This window comes from Psammomys obesus, unplaced genomic scaffold (assembly GCF_907164565.1).
Source record: "Psammomys obesus unplaced genomic scaffold, mPsaObe1.curated_primary_1811, whole genome shotgun sequence".
Lineage (NCBI taxonomy): Eukaryota > Metazoa > Chordata > Mammalia > Rodentia > Muridae > Psammomys > Psammomys obesus.
This window is the reverse complement of record NW_026596051.1, coordinates 13672308-13687910: the sequence shown is the minus strand read 5'-3', so window position 1 is coordinate 13687910 and position 15603 is coordinate 13672308. Positions and strand designations below refer to the sequence as shown.

At 56.2% G+C, this 15603-nt stretch overlaps 2 protein-coding genes across 2 annotated transcripts in view; one reads left to right on the top strand and one right to left on the bottom strand.

Annotated features, from left to right (window-relative positions):
• The window catches only part of Aebp1 (AE binding protein 1), a 9647-nt gene extending 2175 nt beyond the window's left edge, over window positions 1–7472 (top strand). The window contains 20 exon segments of the mRNA XM_055624261.1: window positions 1–178; window positions 725–796; window positions 918–989; window positions 1097–1207; window positions 1285–1353; window positions 1933–2010; window positions 2384–2464; window positions 2550–2603; window positions 3178–3287; window positions 3360–3499; window positions 3828–3912; window positions 4007–4151; window positions 4252–4337; window positions 4561–4684; window positions 4838–5034; window positions 5126–5305; window positions 5492–5843; window positions 5929–6068; window positions 6167–6266; window positions 6634–7472. The exon segment at window positions 1–178 is cut by the window's left edge and continues 10 nt beyond it. Of these exon segments, the coding sequence (XP_055480236.1) occupies window positions 1–178; window positions 725–796; window positions 918–989; window positions 1097–1207; window positions 1285–1353; window positions 1933–2010; window positions 2384–2464; window positions 2550–2603; window positions 3178–3287; window positions 3360–3499; window positions 3828–3912; window positions 4007–4151; window positions 4252–4337; window positions 4561–4684; window positions 4838–5034; window positions 5126–5305; window positions 5492–5843; window positions 5929–6068; window positions 6167–6266; window positions 6634–7235 (2976 nt within the window). The 3' untranslated portion in view covers window positions 7236–7472.
• Window positions 7473–7564: 92 nt separating this feature from the next.
• Pold2 (DNA polymerase delta 2, accessory subunit) lies at window positions 7565–13647 on the bottom strand. The gene is made up of 11 exons (XM_055624318.1): window positions 13602–13647; window positions 12161–12436; window positions 10332–10453; window positions 10037–10160; window positions 9576–9690; window positions 9282–9480; window positions 9022–9102; window positions 8731–8888; window positions 8409–8536; window positions 8037–8138; window positions 7565–7803 (listed from the first exon to the last, which is right to left on the bottom strand). Exons 2-11 carry the CDS (start codon window positions 12432–12434, stop codon window positions 7643–7645), a joined length of 1464 nt encoding a protein of 487 aa, XP_055480293.1. The 5' UTR covers window positions 12435–12436; window positions 13602–13647; the 3' UTR covers window positions 7565–7642.
• Window positions 13648–15603: the final 1956 nt, after the last annotated feature.

The window sequence follows — 15603 nt, the reverse complement described above, 5'->3', positions numbered from 1 at the left end:
AAGAAGCCCAAGGAAAAGCCACCCAAGGCCACCAAGAAGCCCAAGGAGAAACCACCCAAGACTACCAAGAGGCCCATGGCAGGACCAGGGCTCTCAACCGTGGCCCCCTTTGAAATGCCGGAGTGGCCACTCCCCTCACCCTCTAACCCTGGTCCCAAGGAGCCACCACAGGAGAGAGGTTTGTAGCAGGATCCCTGGCAAGGACCTTTTTGAGGACATAAAGAAATGAGGCTGAGATTCTTGGGACCGTAAGACAAGGAAGCTTTGAGGCCTTGGTAGTTTTATCGGCCTTGAGTTCTCGTAATGCTGCCACTCAGGCAGGGAGAAAGCTTGGGGGCCTATCGGTGAGAACTCTGCCCCCTGCTCCCTCCTGCTTTCCTCTGCTGGCAGCAGCTTTATGGTAAGCCCTCCTCTAGAAAGCAGCATAGCTCTCTACCCTCATCAGTTTACTAGCACTGTACTGTAGCCCCTGGACTTTGGGATACTAGATTGCCACTGTCGTCATAGTTGGGGAGCAAGTAGCCCATAGTCAGGGAGCAGCAGGGGCTTCCGAGGTGGCTGTGTGGAGCTAAGGTAGAAGTGAGCTTCCTATGCTTCTCGGAGTGAGCTGTGGCCTTAAGAGGGTATCTGCAACGTCCACAAAGGCTCTGACACATTGTGGCCATAAGCTTTCAAGGTGGTTCGGCTAGGTACCCCTGTTCATCCTGGGACTTCTGTGTCATAGGAGAAACCTTCACAAATATCTGGCAAGGTCAAGGAGAGGGGACCCAGGTGGAGGCCAGAGAACACCAGCCAGGTGAGCAGCTGCCATCCGCTCAGTCTCGGGGTGACCAGCCACGCAGCCCTACTAGACTGAGGGCCTTTCTGGACTGGGCCTTGGTCAGGTCATCGGTAGCCTACTGTTCTCTTTCCCTCAGAGCCAGAGGAGGAGACCGAGGTGCCCACACTGGACTACAATGACCAGATAGAGCGGGAGGATTATGAAGATTGTGAGTAGAGCCCCTGCTCAGGTGTGGACTAGACTCTGGCCTGGGCCCTGATGGCTCCTCCCAGAGGTCAGCCCAGCGTGCCTGCTCAGAATCTGCCTCCCTCTTAGTTGAGTACATCCGGCGCCAGAAGCAGCCCAGACCAACACCCAGCAGGAAGAGGCTCTGGCCAGAGCCCCCCAAAGAGAAGGCCGAAGAGCCGGAGGAAAGAAAGGAAATCGGTAGGCTGGTGGGAGGCAGTAGAGGGGGCTCGGAGTCAGGGGAGAGGCTCTGATTTACTTCTGCCTTACCTCCACAGAGCCACCTCTGAAGCCCCTGCTGCCCCCTGACTATGAGGACGGCTACTTGATCCCCAACTATGATGACCGTGAGTATCTCATATCCCAAAGTCCAAAGGATGCAGGCAAGTGACATCTGGGGCCAAGCGTGTAGACAGGACACTGGGCCTTCCCTGCCTCTCTTTCTGGCTCCCAACTTTGCTCTTGCCCCCACTAGGGGCGTCTCTGGGTCTCTCTCAGCCGTTACCCTATGTGGACTCAGCCCTCCCTAGCAGACTTCCTTCCTGCTCGCCTCACCTGTCTTCTCTAAGGAGTTTGGCTGTTGACTTCAGCACACCCCTCCCCCAGATCCCAGTGGATCCTTCAAACCTCCTCCTTGTACAGGTCCTTACCGTTTCCCTACTCTTGGTCTCAGATCTCCTGGCCTGGCTCCCTCCTGGCCACAGATGCCAGCTGCCATCCAGGCACCACCCTCTGCCCATCTTTGAGTCTTCCTTTCCATAGGCTGACCTCGTACCAGGCTTGTGACCTCAGTCTTGGCCTGTCCCCTACCTTCTCTCCTCTCCCCCCTGTTGCCAATGCCTGCCTGCCTCACGGCCTCCAGTGAAGTCAGGAGCCCAGGCCAGGCCAGGAGTAGGACCGGCCAAGCCAGGCTTTCTCCTCCACAGTGGATTACTACTTTCCCCATCCTCCGCCACAGAAGCCCGATGCTGGACAAGAGGTGGATGAAGAAAAGGAGGAGATGAGTGAGTGAGGCCGGGCAGATATCATAGCAGGCTCCCTCTTGAGGCCAGATGTGTCTACCAGATGTGCCCCAGCTCAGCATGATCCTTATCTGCATGATCCAGGCTCATCCTGACCCCTTCCCCCATGCTTTCAGGTCAGCCTGACCCTCATGTATCCCCAGCTTAGCCTGAACCCCACTGCATGCTCCCAGCTCGGCCTGACCCCTCCTGCTTGCTCTCAGGTCAGCCTGACCCTCGTGTACCCCTAGCTCAACCTGATCCTTCCATATGCCCAGCTCAACCTGACACCCCTCCCCATGTGTTCCCAGCTCAGCCTGGCCTCCCCTACTCCAGGCTCAGGGCCAACTTGACTCTTTTATCTTCCATGGCCCAGAGAAACCCAAAAAGGAGGGCAGTAGCCCCAAGGAGGAGACAGAGGACAAGTGGGCTGTGGAGAAAAACAAGGATCACAAAGGTGTATGGCCAGTCCCCTTGGGGCAGCATTTGGTCTTTTGATGCCATAGGCCCTTGGCTTCAGCCCTTCCCTTTGTTGTTAACAGGGTCCCAGAAGGGCGAGGAGCTGGAGGAGGAATGGGCTCCGGTGGAGAAAATCAGTGAGTGGGGCTAGAGGTGGAGGGTGAGGAGTGTCAGGAAAATGCACAGGACCAGATTTCTTGGTGCAGCTTTGACCCCCAGAAGCCCATCCTCCCATAGATTCTCGCACACTGGGGAGAGCCCCAGGAGCTGAAGACAGCCTTACTCAGCCGCAGCTGTGCTCTGGCCTGGCCTGGCCTGCTTGGGGGAGTAGGACAGAGCTTCCTGTTATCCAGGAGCTGGGTGACAGCGGCAGGGCTTTGGGGAGGGAGGAGAGGGCTCCAGCTGCCTTTATAGGCTTCATCTGGGTGACGTGCCTGGAGCCCTGGGATTTGTCACACGTGTTGGGCAGCACCACCAGCTCATTCTTCGGATGGCAGCTAATGCAGGGGAAGCAGGCTTGGGTTCAGTTGGCTCCTGGCCTGACCCGAGTCGACTTGAGACAGGTAGAGTCTTCAGTCTTCAGAGGCACAAGCTGTGGAGCTGTGCCTCTAACTGGCGCCCACATGTAAGGAGCATGGGCAGTAGGCCCATTGGCTCTGGACTAATGAAGGTTGAGTCCGCGAGCCGCTAGTCAAGGCTGTGCATCTGCAGAGTGCCCGCCCATCGGGATGGAGTCACATCGCATTGAGGACAACCAGATCCGGGCCTCCTCCATGCTGCGCCACGGCCTGGGGGCTCAGCGGGGCCGGCTCAATATGCAGGTGGGTGAGTGGACTGTCCATCCAGCGGTGGGCAGGGGTCCCTATGCCCATGCTCAGCCTCTCCTCTAACAGGCTGGTGCCAACGAAGATGACTACTATGATGGGGCATGGTGTGCTGAGGACGAGTCGCAGACCCAGTGGATTGAGGTGGACACCAGAAGGATGACCCGGTTCACGGGCGTCATCACCCAGGGCCGAGACTCCAACATCCAGTATGTAAATGGACTCTTAGGTGGTGGGCAGGGCCTCCAGCACAGCTGAGTCCCATTCTGGGCTATTCTAGACAGCCCTTGACCTGGGAAGGCCAGAAAAACCCATGAGGGACCAAGCATGAACCTGGTCCTCAGCATGGCTAGTCAGTCCGCATGTTCAGATGGACAGACAGGCTTTGCAACAGCCACCACCCGTGGCTAAGCAGGCATAGAACCTGGCTCCAGAGGTCCAGGCCATGCTCCCCGGCCCTGCTGGCCCGGAAGTTGGTCTCGGGGCCTTAGAGCCCTGGATGAGAGCAGCTTTGCCTTGACTCTGTCTGCTCCACAGTGACGACTTTGTGACCACCTTCTTCGTGGGCTTCAGCAATGACAGTCAGACTTGGGTGATGTGCACCAATGGCTACGAGGAGATGGTAGGTGCCCGAGAGTTGCTCTGCTCTTACTCTCTGGACCAGGGGGGACTCTTGAGAGAGGCAGAGCATTGTAGAGAGGCCCGTTTCTCTCTAGACCTTCCATGGGAATGTAGACAAGGACACCCCTGTCTTGAGTGAGCTCCCCGAGCCAGTTGTGGCCCGTTTCATCCGGATCTATCCACTCACCTGGAACGGGAGCCTGTGCATGCGCCTGGAGGTGCTGGGCTGCCCTGTGACTCGTGAGTAAAGAGGGGCTGGCTGCGGCTTTGGGTAGCTGTCTGATTTGGATGCGGTCCAGAGGGCAGCTGATTCAGGCCCTGTGTACCCGCTCATCTGCAGCTGTCCACAGCTACTATGCACAGAATGAGGTGGTAACCACGGACAGCCTGGACTTCCGGCACCACAGCTACAAGGATATGCGCCAGGTTAGGAACCTGAGTCACAGGCTGCGTTGCTCGCAGGCTGCGCTGGGGTGCATCCCAAAGGCATAGTCTCCCTTTGAGGAGTGTCGGCCACTCCTTTGCCTTAAGGAGGAAACTAGTAGCTGGGGGCACCTGAGAAGAGCTGGAGTTACCTGCCTCTTCCCGTAGAATGCCTCCGGGGAGCAGGAGGATCCTGATGAGTGACATCCTATCTCCTCCCTGCCAGCTGATGAAGGTTGTGAATGAGGAGTGCCCCACCATCACCCGCACATACAGCCTGGGCAAGAGTTCACGGGGGCTCAAGATCTACGCGATGGAGATCTCAGATAACCCTGGGGAGCACGAGCTGGGTGAGGGCCCGAGGGCCTTGTTTTGCCAATGCCTAGAGTACCAGGGTCCTGGCCTGCTTTGCACCTGCTGGGCCTGTACCTCGGATATGCAGCCTGACATGCAGGCCCCAGGGCCTCCAGGCTGATGGCTTGCTGTGTCTCCCGTCTCTATAGGGGAGCCCGAGTTCCGCTACACAGCTGGCATCCACGGCAACGAGGTGCTGGGCCGAGAGCTCCTGTTGCTGCTCATGCAGTACCTGTGCCGCGAGTACCGCGACGGGAACCCCAGGGTGCGCAACCTGGTGCAAGACACGCGCATCCACCTGGTGCCTTCGCTGAACCCGGACGGCTATGAGGTGGCGGCACAGATGGTGGGTCGTGGGCCAGCAAGGGGTGGATGGAGAGTGGGGGCGTGGGCTCCCCGACGTCCCGCCCCATAGTCACCTCCAGTCTTCCCCGCAGGGCTCCGAGTTTGGGAACTGGGCACTGGGGCTGTGGACTGAGGAGGGCTTTGACATCTTTGAGGACTTCCCGGATCTCAACTCTGTGCTCTGGGCAGCCGAGGAGAAGAAATGGGTCCCCTACAGGGTCCCGAACAATAACTTGCCAATCCCTGATCGCTACCTGTCCCCAGATGCCACGGTAAGGAGGCGGGTCCTGGAGCGGGGGCAGGGAGTTTGCTGACAGGAAGCTGAGGTATTGGCACAGAGACCCTGGAGGGCAAGAGGAAGAACCAGAGGGATATGGGTATGATGTGGGAATGCCCAGCACTAGTGTGGGGCTCCACGGACGGAAAGGGAAATGGCTTCTTCTGCCATCCACGCCTAGGTATCCACAGAAGTCCGGGCCATCATTTCCTGGATGGAGAAGAACCCCTTTGTGCTGGGAGCAAACCTGAATGGGGGTGAGCGGCTTGTGTCTTACCCCTATGACATGGCTCGGACGCCTAGCCAGGAGCAGCTGCTGGCCGCAGCCATGGCGGCGGCCCGTGGAGAGGATGACGAAGAGGTGTCTGAGGCCCAGGAGACTCCAGATCATGCTATTTTCCGCTGGCTGGCCATCTCATTTGCCTCTGCCCATCTCACCATGACCGAGCCCTACCGAGGAGGGTGCCAGGCACAGGACTACACCAGTGGCATGGGCATTGTCAATGGGGCCAAATGGAATCCTCGGTCTGGGAGTAAGTCCGCCGGGGAGGAGCTTGGGAGGGGCATGTGGAAGGGGTGGGGGAGGGGATGACCACGGGTCTGTTTCTGTCTGTCCAGCTATCAATGACTTTAGCTACCTGCACACCAACTGCCTGGAGCTCTCTATTTACCTGGGCTGTGACAAGTTCCCCCACGAGAGTGAGCTGCCCCGTGAGTGGGAGAACAACAAGGAGGCGTTGCTGACCTTCATGGAGCAGGTGGGACAACCTGGGCTACACAGAAGAGGGGTGTGAAGCTCGGCAGGGGTGTGGACGTGGAAGTCTCCACGCGGGCCCCCAACTTACCTCTTTTGCAGGTGCACCGAGGCATTAAGGGTGTGGTGACAGACGAGCAAGGCATTCCCATTGCCAATGCTACCATCTCCGTGAGTGGCATCAACCATGGTGTGAAGACAGGTACGCTTTTTCAAGGGTCTCACCATGTACCTGTGGCTGGCTCAGAACCTGGCTGTCTAGCCCAGGCTAGCCTTGAATTCACAGCCCCGCCTGAGTACTGAGATTTTATAGAGCTTGTGTCACGACTGGCTCTTGTGTGTACAGCTTTACCTGCCTTCCCAGGTGGGGCTCACCTTGTTCTCACAGAGCAGTAGCAAGTTTCCTCAAGGAGCAAGGCGAGCCTGGCTCATGTAGCAAGTCTCTGGCCTCCTGAACCCTGCCTGACATGCTGGGCCTGCCCAGGACTTGGGAGGACTGGGCCTGGGGGAATCTGAGAGGGCAGGGCTTTTGAGGCCCTGGAACAGTCAGGCCTGTCTCTCCTGTACAGCAAGCGGAGGTGACTACTGGCGCATCCTGAACCCGGGTGAGTACCGCGTGACGGCCCATGCAGAGGGCTACACCTCAAGCGCCAAGACCTGCAACGTGGACTACGATATTGGGGCCACCCAGTGCAACTTTATCCTGGCTCGCTCCAACTGGAAGCGCATCCGGGAGATCATGGCTATGAACGGGAACCGGCCCATTTTCCGCATCGACCCCTCACGACCCATGACCCCACAGCAGCGGCGCATGCAGCAGCGCCGTCTACAGTACCGGCTCCGGATGAGGGAACAGATGCGGCTACGTCGCCTCAATTCTACCACAGTCCCTGCCACGAGCCCCACCCCTGCCTCGACTCCCCCACCTTCCCCTACACCAGGCATTACGTGGAGGCCCCAGGAAGTTCTACCCACAACCACTGCAGGCTGGGAGGAATCAGAGACTGAGACCTATACAGAAATAGTGACAGAGTATGGGACGGAGTATGGGACTGAGCTGGAGGAGGAGGAAATAGAAGAGGAGGAGGAGGAGGAAGAGGAGATGGCCAGAGGCAACATGTTTCCCTTCACAACCGTGGAGACCTACACAGTGAACTTTGGGGATATCTGAGACTGGGATCCCAACGCCCTGGCCTAGTTCAAACTAAGGCAGCACTTGCCAAACCTGTGCTGGAAGACACATAGCCATCAGACGCCCCTGGGTGGTCCCCCTTTCCCAGTGTGGAACATCAAGGTCACCAAGACTCCAAAGCCAGAGTCTATGCAGAAACCTCTCTACCTGCCAGCCTTCGGGGAGGGGCAGGCCAGGAAGCCAAGGCCACACCAATAAAACAAGCTCATGACACCACCTGCCAATGTTCTCCTCAGCTGGAGGAGGGGCTTGCCTTGCTGGGGGCTCTCCCTAGCAGTCCCATCCCACAAATGCCCAGGGGCTCAAGGTTCAGACCGGTAAAAATTAATGTTTTATTTACAGGGCTCACATCACAAGGGTGAATGGCCCAACCCAGCTGTCCTTCATCAGGGACCCAGCCCCAGGTCTCCCAGGTCATCAGGGTCTGCCCCAAAGCCAGCAAAGCTGATAGGCTGGCAGGCCAGGCTGCGCAGGTTCACCAGGCAGGCAGTCTGTGTGGTGCTAAAGTCAGGGACGGCCACCAGCAGCACCGCCTGGTCCTCAGGACCTGCAAAACGACCAGATGGGGCCCGCCTTAGGTGCAAGGAAGTCCCCAGAAAGGGCGGCCACAGCTGGACCATGTACTCAGAGACATCTGACACCCTCTCCAGTCAGCAACACCACACACCATAACACAGCGGCCACTGCGCAGACGTCTATCCTGTAGGGACCTCTGTACCCAGGTGAGGCAAAACTGCCCCTGACAACTCAGGCCCAGAGCCCCCCAAGGCTAAAACTTACCTCGGATGATTTTGGAGCCAAAGCTGGGGGTATTGCCACAAAAGTAGACGTGGGGGCACTCGGACAAGATGAACGGATCGGTCTTGTAGAAGGGGTAACACCCTGGAAAGAGGCCTACTGTTGAGCTGTCCCACTAAGGGGTCCCTCCCTCCTCGCTGAATGCCAACAGCACCCCAACCGAGACAGAAGTGCCCCGTGCTCCCGTGGCCCACTGGTACTGGGGCTGTATGCTCCTAATCTATACTCTACAGGCTTTGGCCACGGACAGAATTGAGGTTCCAGAGTGGTTTCCAGAACCGCTTTTCTGAATACAGGGCTGTGCTGGGCACCCATCCTGGCCCCTGGGTCCCACAAGCGTGACTGAGTAGATACCCAGGGTGTCCGGAGCCGTGGGGCTGATGTGACGGACCCGCAGGGTCCACTCGAGGATCTCTAGGTGGTCTTCCATGCTGCTGTACCGGAAGATGTCGCTCACATTCTGCCCAGAAGTTCCCAGGAACCTGCAGGGGAAAAGCTCTGCTAATTGTGGCCTGGGGAGCTATCATTGCCATCCCCCCCATAAAGACTACATCAGATCCTCCCCGGTGGCCTTCAGGGGTGCCCAAGCCATCCTTGCAGGGTAGACAGATGCCGGGAGGGCCTTGTGCAGCCCACTCCCGCCCAGGCTTACTCTGTCCCCAGGTCTTGCGCCTACCTTACTCCATCGATGGTGGCCTGGTACGGGTTGGTGACCAGCTGGAGTGTGGAATAGGCCGTAGCCAGGGGGAACATGCAGGGGTGCAGGGGCTGCTGCGGAAGTGTATAGTTGGTTGGATCAAATTCGCCTGGCATCACGTCCACGGGTATGGAAGCCTGGAGGGCACAAGGCAGAGAGAGCACGCATGTAGGCCTCAAGAAGCCCCACCTCCTACTTTGACCACCCTACCCTCCCTCCCCTGTCCAGCAGCTGGGTTTCCATTTCCCCACCAGCCCCCAAGCTGCTTACGCTCAGCTGTAGCAGGATCTCATCCAGCATTTTGACCGCCTCCACGCTGGCTGCCTGGGTCTTCTTGGTGAGGTACTTGGCCTGGGAGAAAAGGCCCCCAGTGAGGCTCTAATTAGGGGGACACCCAGAGCCTGTCAGGGTCCTTGGCTCCGAGAAAGGCAAAGGCCAGCAGTGGGTAGACAGGGGAGACAGGGAGCGGGGCCTTCTGAGGACAGCCCCTGAGCAGCAGGCCTGGCCGGTCGGCTGGGCAGACTCCATACCTTGTTGAGAGAGTCCCTGCTCTGCGTGTTGTGACTGAGGAGGTTGCCTGCAAGGATGACTCGGGACACATGGGCTGCACTGCACTGCTCTCCTTCGTCCCCAAGCTGTCCGGTCACCACGTCCACCAGCAGCTGGGTGCCCAGGAGGCTCTCGCCCCCGCCTCCGCCCAGGCCCAGCCCGGACACCAGCAGCACAAATCTGCGGAGGACGGTGAGGTCTTGCAGGCCACTGGAGGGAGGGGACGACTCCTCCCAACACAGGCACTGTCGGGGTGCCCCAGCGGGGCTCCTCACCTGTCTGTGTCAAGTGGGGGTATGGGCTTCTGTGGAGCCAGGTCAGCGAGGCAGTGGTCCTCAACCTGAAACTTGCCGTCTTCTCTCACGGAGCCAAACACCGCCAAGACCGTTCCTGGGGAAAGGAGAACTCAGAGCCCCAAAGTAGCCTTTGAGGCTCTCCCACCTTCTAGCCACCCCCTGCGCCATTCCAGTGAATCCTCTCCTGGAACTTAGATGCTTTCTTCTCAGGCGCACTGCCTTTGGGTGGAGACAGGAAAGCCGATCTCCTGAAAGATCATCCACGCACAAGCTGCCTCTCACTAGGTGAACCTACCCCTGCTTCAAGACTCTAGTATACCAGCCTTTAATGCACAGGCCGCCCCCTAAGGCCCTCCGATGGGCTTCCCTAGATCTACTCCTGCTAGGCCTCCCACAGCCACCCCATTCCAGGATCCCCACTGTGTCCCCTGGGCTCCCACCTGTGACCAACTTTGACACGTCGATGGTGCCTTTCAGTTTGATTCGCTGCAATTCATCTTCTAAGACCAACTCATCATCTGGGTGGATGTATTTGCTCCTCGGAGGCTGGGGGATCAGGTTGTGCTGGGAGACAGATGGAAGGCAGCCTCAGAGCCCAGGTCACTGTGGCTCCTGTGTTACGAAGTGGCACTACAATCCCTGCCTGCCTGGACTGGCTTTCTTACCCCCTGCAGCCAGAGGCCCGGCCTCAATCCACTGGGACCAGGCTGGCACACCTCGGGTGGCGGGGCTCACCTCCTCGCTGATCTCCCGCAGGATGGAGGGTTGCAGCGGCATGGCTTTAAACAGGGTGCCTACCACACAGCACTGTTCCCCAGGCTGCAGCTCGCACAGCTTCTTCACGGCAACTCCGGTGCCTGGGTGCGGGGACACACAGTCAGACGGTGAAGCCCCGCCCTGATGACACCCACAGAGGACCCTCTACCTCAGGACGCTCACTGGGGCTCACAGGAGTGATGCTCCCCTGGCCTTTGCCGGGACGGAGAACCTGTTCAGTAAAGGATCCTTGGGCCTTAATGCAATGGTGAAGGGGGGAGGGGAAGGCGTCCATCAGAAGGGACAAAGGGGCTCTGGGTTGAGTGGGACATTGATGCCAGACGTCCAAAGACGGGGGGAGGGACAGAGGCTAGGCCATGTGAAGGCAGGGAAGAGACTGGAGTGGTACAGAGGCAAGGCCAGGAACTCTAGGAGTCACCAGACACCAGAACAGAGGTCCTCGACCTGGGGGTCTCGGACCTATGGGCATCAAATGACCCTTTCACAGGGATCGAATGTAGATGTCCTGTATATCAGATAGGTACATTACAGTTCACAGCAACAAAATTACAGCTGTAAAGTAGTGATGAAAACAGTTTTATGATCGGTGGACACCACAACACGAGGAACCCCATTAGAGGGTCTCAGCCTCAGGAAGGCTGAGAACCCCTGCTCTAGGAATCAGCCCTGCTGACCTGATTTCAGACTTTTGGTCTCCAGAACCATGGGAGAATGAATGTGTTGGCTCAAGTCCCATTTACAGAACTTCATTATGGCGGCAACAGGAAGCAACTGTGAAGCACATTACCTTCACCCTAGTCGCAGGTTCTGTCCTGACAACTACCATGTTCTTTGCACTCTCTTGTCTTTTTTTTTTTTTTTCAAGACAGGGTCTCACTACATAGCCATGGCTATCCTGGAACTCACTCTGTAGACCAGGCTGGCTTCGAACTCAGAGTAACCCACCCACCTCTGCCTCCCAGGAACTGGGGTTAAAGGTCCATGTAAAACTTTGGATTCTCGCGTGCCAGCCCCTGCTCTTCCCGAGGCTTCATCTTCTGAAAATATACCTCACAATTCCCACTTCATGCCCCTTCCACCCGGTCCATTCTATTTCCTGTGGCGTCAGCAGCCTTGTTCATGCAAAGTCCCCAGGCAGGGATACAGAACTTATGTGAATGCCCCATCTACCCGGCAGGAAAGATGTGAGAAGCCAAGCTGGGCAGGAAGAAGGAAAGCAAGTTCCAGAAATTCATCAGCACAGACCCAGTCCTAGAACAGCTTGCTGAGGAGGCAGGGTGAGGTGGAAGCTAGGCCAGAACCACACTCATGCCCTGGAACAGCCAAGAACATTCCTCAGAGCTCCACCCAGGGGCGCAGACGATTCCACAGAAGGAAAGGGGACTCCCACCACACGGACGCCAAGAGAAACAACACAGTCCAAGCTCCCACCCGAGACTCTGCCATGGTTTGGGTGTAGCCCATCCCGTAAAGACCAAGGCTTTCGTACCCAGCCTGCCATGGTGAGGGGCTCTCTAGCTAGGGTGGGCACACGAGTGAGCAACTTGTATTGAGGACAGCGAGGATCATAAAACCATGTCCTCCATGATTGATCCGCCACTACCACAACTAGCCTCTGAGCCAAACCCAACTTTAATCCCACAAGTTAATTCAATCCTCCCTTTTATCCTAAGGAAAAAGAGAGAGGTAAAGAGGCGGTTTCCATGGTAACTGGAAGGTGTTACAGGTTAGAGGAGAGTCCTAGCTCTGAGCGCTGGGCTCTTGGGAGCACCATTCCCCAAGCTTACCCCAATGCTGCTGGGCCCGGCTCACCAGGAAGGGTCTCATTTGGATGAGGCGGGTGGCATAAATGTGGGCATACTGTCGGTTAAAGCTGCGCTCTCCCAGGCGGAAGGGCTGTGAGGAGTTGGTGTAAGTCGCCACAGGCACCCGGGCAAAGGTGGCATTGCTGGCTGATGGTGGGGCAAGCAGGGTGTGGGCCCTTTGTGCTGCCTGCTCTGAAAACATGGTGGCACTCCTGGCTTGTTCTGTCCAAGCAGCTGTGTCCAGGCCAAGGAGCATCACTGTAGAGAAATAAAAAGGCTTCGGTTCCCACCTGAACCCAAAGCAGCAGCTCCCCTGATGCCCCAATCAGGTTGCCCAAACTGCACCTGATAGACGGGTGTACATGTGTCCTATAACCACATAAAACCTGGAGCTTGCTCCAAACCTTGTTCACCACCTTCTCCCCATTTCCACCCAATTACCAGGGTCTCAAATTCAGCACACCCTCAAATGGAATGATTGATCTCACTCTATGCAGCTCCCTACTAACTGCCTTACCTCTGGGAATGCTGCCAGGCGCTGCTAAAGAAGCCCTCTGTGATAGAATTAGTGATAAAAATAAAACATAAAGTTATGCCTGCTCTGCCCAAGCCTCTCCAAAGACTGCTTTTCGGTAAGCGAAGCCCCAAGTTCTTGGCTCGACCTGTAGTATCAGCTCTAGGCGCCCTGGTCCTCCCCTCCCACCTGTTTCTCCTTCCACTGCTCGGCTTCTCCGGCCTGCTCCTCTCCTGTGCTGCTCCTTACCCCCAGTATTACCGGCTCTTCACGGTCAAGTCTTTCCTTAAAACTCACCTTCCCATATCTAATTAACTACATTTGCTACTTCGGTTGTTGGCGTCATTCATCTTCTCTAGCCTTTACTTTGCCTCCGCCAACTGCATCATCCTAAGCTCCAGGAGGGCAGGGGCTTTTGTTTTCTTCAAGGAGGTATTGCACCCCTGTCCCACAACGAGAAGTGCTTGGGGAATGCACAGCGGATTTCAGTGACTACTATAGAGTGTTTCAACTTATTCTTCATGCGTAGTTGAAATGACAACAAGCTGCTTGTAGTAAGTTTTGAACGCGGCTTTCTTCTCGTTTTACTTTTTTGGTACAGCTATTATACAGTTCAAACTCCCCTAGCTGGCTCGGCTCTCTTTCATGCGCAACTCTGGCTCAGGAAGCGGATTCTACGAATTTGCCAAACCGGCGATTGTGAACTCAATGTAAGCCAAACACGCACGGTGATGGCAGCGGCCCACAGGATGCCCCAAGCCAGACGCGACGGGCGACCCGCCCCGCAGCAGACGCCCCCATTTCGGGCCTATGCAGCGGTCGGAAGCACTGCTGAGCCCCCCGCCCGCCGCCCGGGTGGCCCCAGCCCGGCCCAGCACCCACGCAGACCCCGCTCGGCAGCACACTCACCGCGCCGCGCCGCATCCCGCCAATCTCCGCGCGCCCGTCCCGCCCACCGGCGCGTCAGGCCAATCGCCTCCCGCCCCGCCCCGCCCATCTCCGCACGCCGCATCCCGCCAATCCGCGTGCGCCCCGCCTCTGGAGGCGGAGGGACCGCGGAGCCACGCCTCCCGTCCCCGAGACAACCTGACTCCCCTCACCCCCGCTGGGTTTCCAGTGCGCCTGCGTCTGTTTGCCGCTGGGCCTCCCGGAGGGAACGCATTGGGTGGGGTGGGCAGCTCTGAGGCTCCCTGCCCGGCTCATCCCACACTCCCCGGGGCGCCTGGTGGCTACTGTGGGGATGAAGATTCTCTCCCACTGCATCCTGCGTTGTGACTCTCACTCTGGCTTTTCAGATTCCCTTTGAAGCATGAACTATTCTTCCATATCACAGGCAGGGAAACTGAGGCAAAGAACAATCACCCAGCCAGTGAGTAAAAGCTGGGATTCACACTAAGACACCGGACTGACTGCAAGCGCAGCAGTCTTCACTGGTAACTTTGTGTCCCCCCCCCCCCACTTTTTTTTTTTCTGCCTAATTACTCAGTCTGAAACTTAATGTTTAACCTAGTTTTCTTCTAGCTTGGTGAGTTTTTGCTTTGTTTGGGGCTTATTTATGTGTATGGGTGTTTTGCCGGCCTGCATATCTGTGCCCTGCGGCATTCTCAGAGGCCAGAAGAGAAGAGGGCGTCCACATCCCCTGGAACTGGAGTTACAGATGGTTGTGAGCTGTCACGTGAATGCCTGGACTCCCCTCTTGAAGAGCAGCCAGTGCTGTTAACCACTGAGCCATCTCTCTAGCCCTTGGTTTTGCTTTTTTTTTTTTTATGGACTTTTTTTTTTTTTATGTGTATGCATGTTTCTATGTATATCTATGTGTGGGTATGTGAGTGCAAGTGGCCTCAGAAGAGTCCAAGAGAGTGGGGGCCTTGGGAGCTGGAATTACAGGTGGTTGTGAGCCACCCAACAGTGGGTGCCGGGAGCCCAACGCCCGCATTCTGAAGGAGCAGCAAGTGCTCCAAACAGAGCCCAGCCCCTCGTTTCTGTTTTAATAACGATTTTAATCGTTTGTTTTTAATGTTTCACTTTGCTGAATACGCTTGCTTGAACCACATCCCTGGCGCTGCTTCCACTTTGGTTTGTGTTTTGAGTCAGGTGTTTTGCTGTGTTCCAGCTAATCTCCAGATCTTCTGCCTCCAGAGTGCTGGGATGACAGGTTAGGTTTTCCCTCTGTGATAGATAGCAGGACCTAGTCAACCTGGGGAAGGAGGTTTATTGTTTCTTTACAGGGAAGTCAAGGCAGGATGGATAGGTTGGTCGCATGTCTCGGTGTTCACACATCTGGGAGCACCTGTTTACTTTTTTCCTTCTAAAAACGTTTTATGTATAATTTTGTGTAAAATTATATGTAAGGTGTATTATGTAAAATTATGCATTTTGTAAAATTATTTATGTTTTATGTAAAATTATACATAGAACTTTCCTGTGTAATTTGTTACGCTTCTAGGTCTGTGCACCATGCTCAGGCAGCGCCCTTGGTGGCCAGAAGATGGCGCAGAATCCTCCAGAAATAGAGTTACAGGCAGTTGTGGGCTGCCCTGTGGGTGCCGGCATGGAACTCAGGCCTCAGCAAGAACAAGTGTTTTTGACTGCTGAGCCATCTCTCCAGCTCCCCATTCCTTACTTTTGATAATTTTATCCGAGTTTCACCTTTGCTCAGATTACTTTATATGTAACTCTACGAAAGGTTTCATTTTACTTGTGGTATTTTCAGCTACAGAATATTTTTTGCTGTCTAAAGGTTTTACTTTGTCCATACTCCCATTTGATTGTACATCAGTTATTTGACTGTATGCATGGTCATTTAGTTCATCATTAATATAGTTTCTTCAAAGAATTTCCTGTCAAGTCAGCTATCTGGCCTTTGTGTGTGTGTGTGTGTGTGTGTGTGTGTGTGTGTGTGTGTGTGTGT

Excerpts from the sequence above, each read along its gene's own strand:
- Pold2 (XM_055624318.1), bottom strand. The coding sequence starts at position 12,434 with ATGCTCCTTGGCCTGGACACAGCTGCTTGGACAGAACAAGCCAGGAGT. Across the intron at positions 10,161-10,331 it reads TGCGGGAGATCAGCGAGGAG|CACAACCTGATCCCCCAGCC; the intron begins GTGAGCCCCGCC and ends TCTGTCTCCCAG. Across the intron at positions 8,537-8,730 it reads GCCACCATCGATGGAGTAAG|GTTCCTGGGAACTTCTGGGC; the intron begins GTAGGCGCAAGA and ends TTTCCCCTGCAG.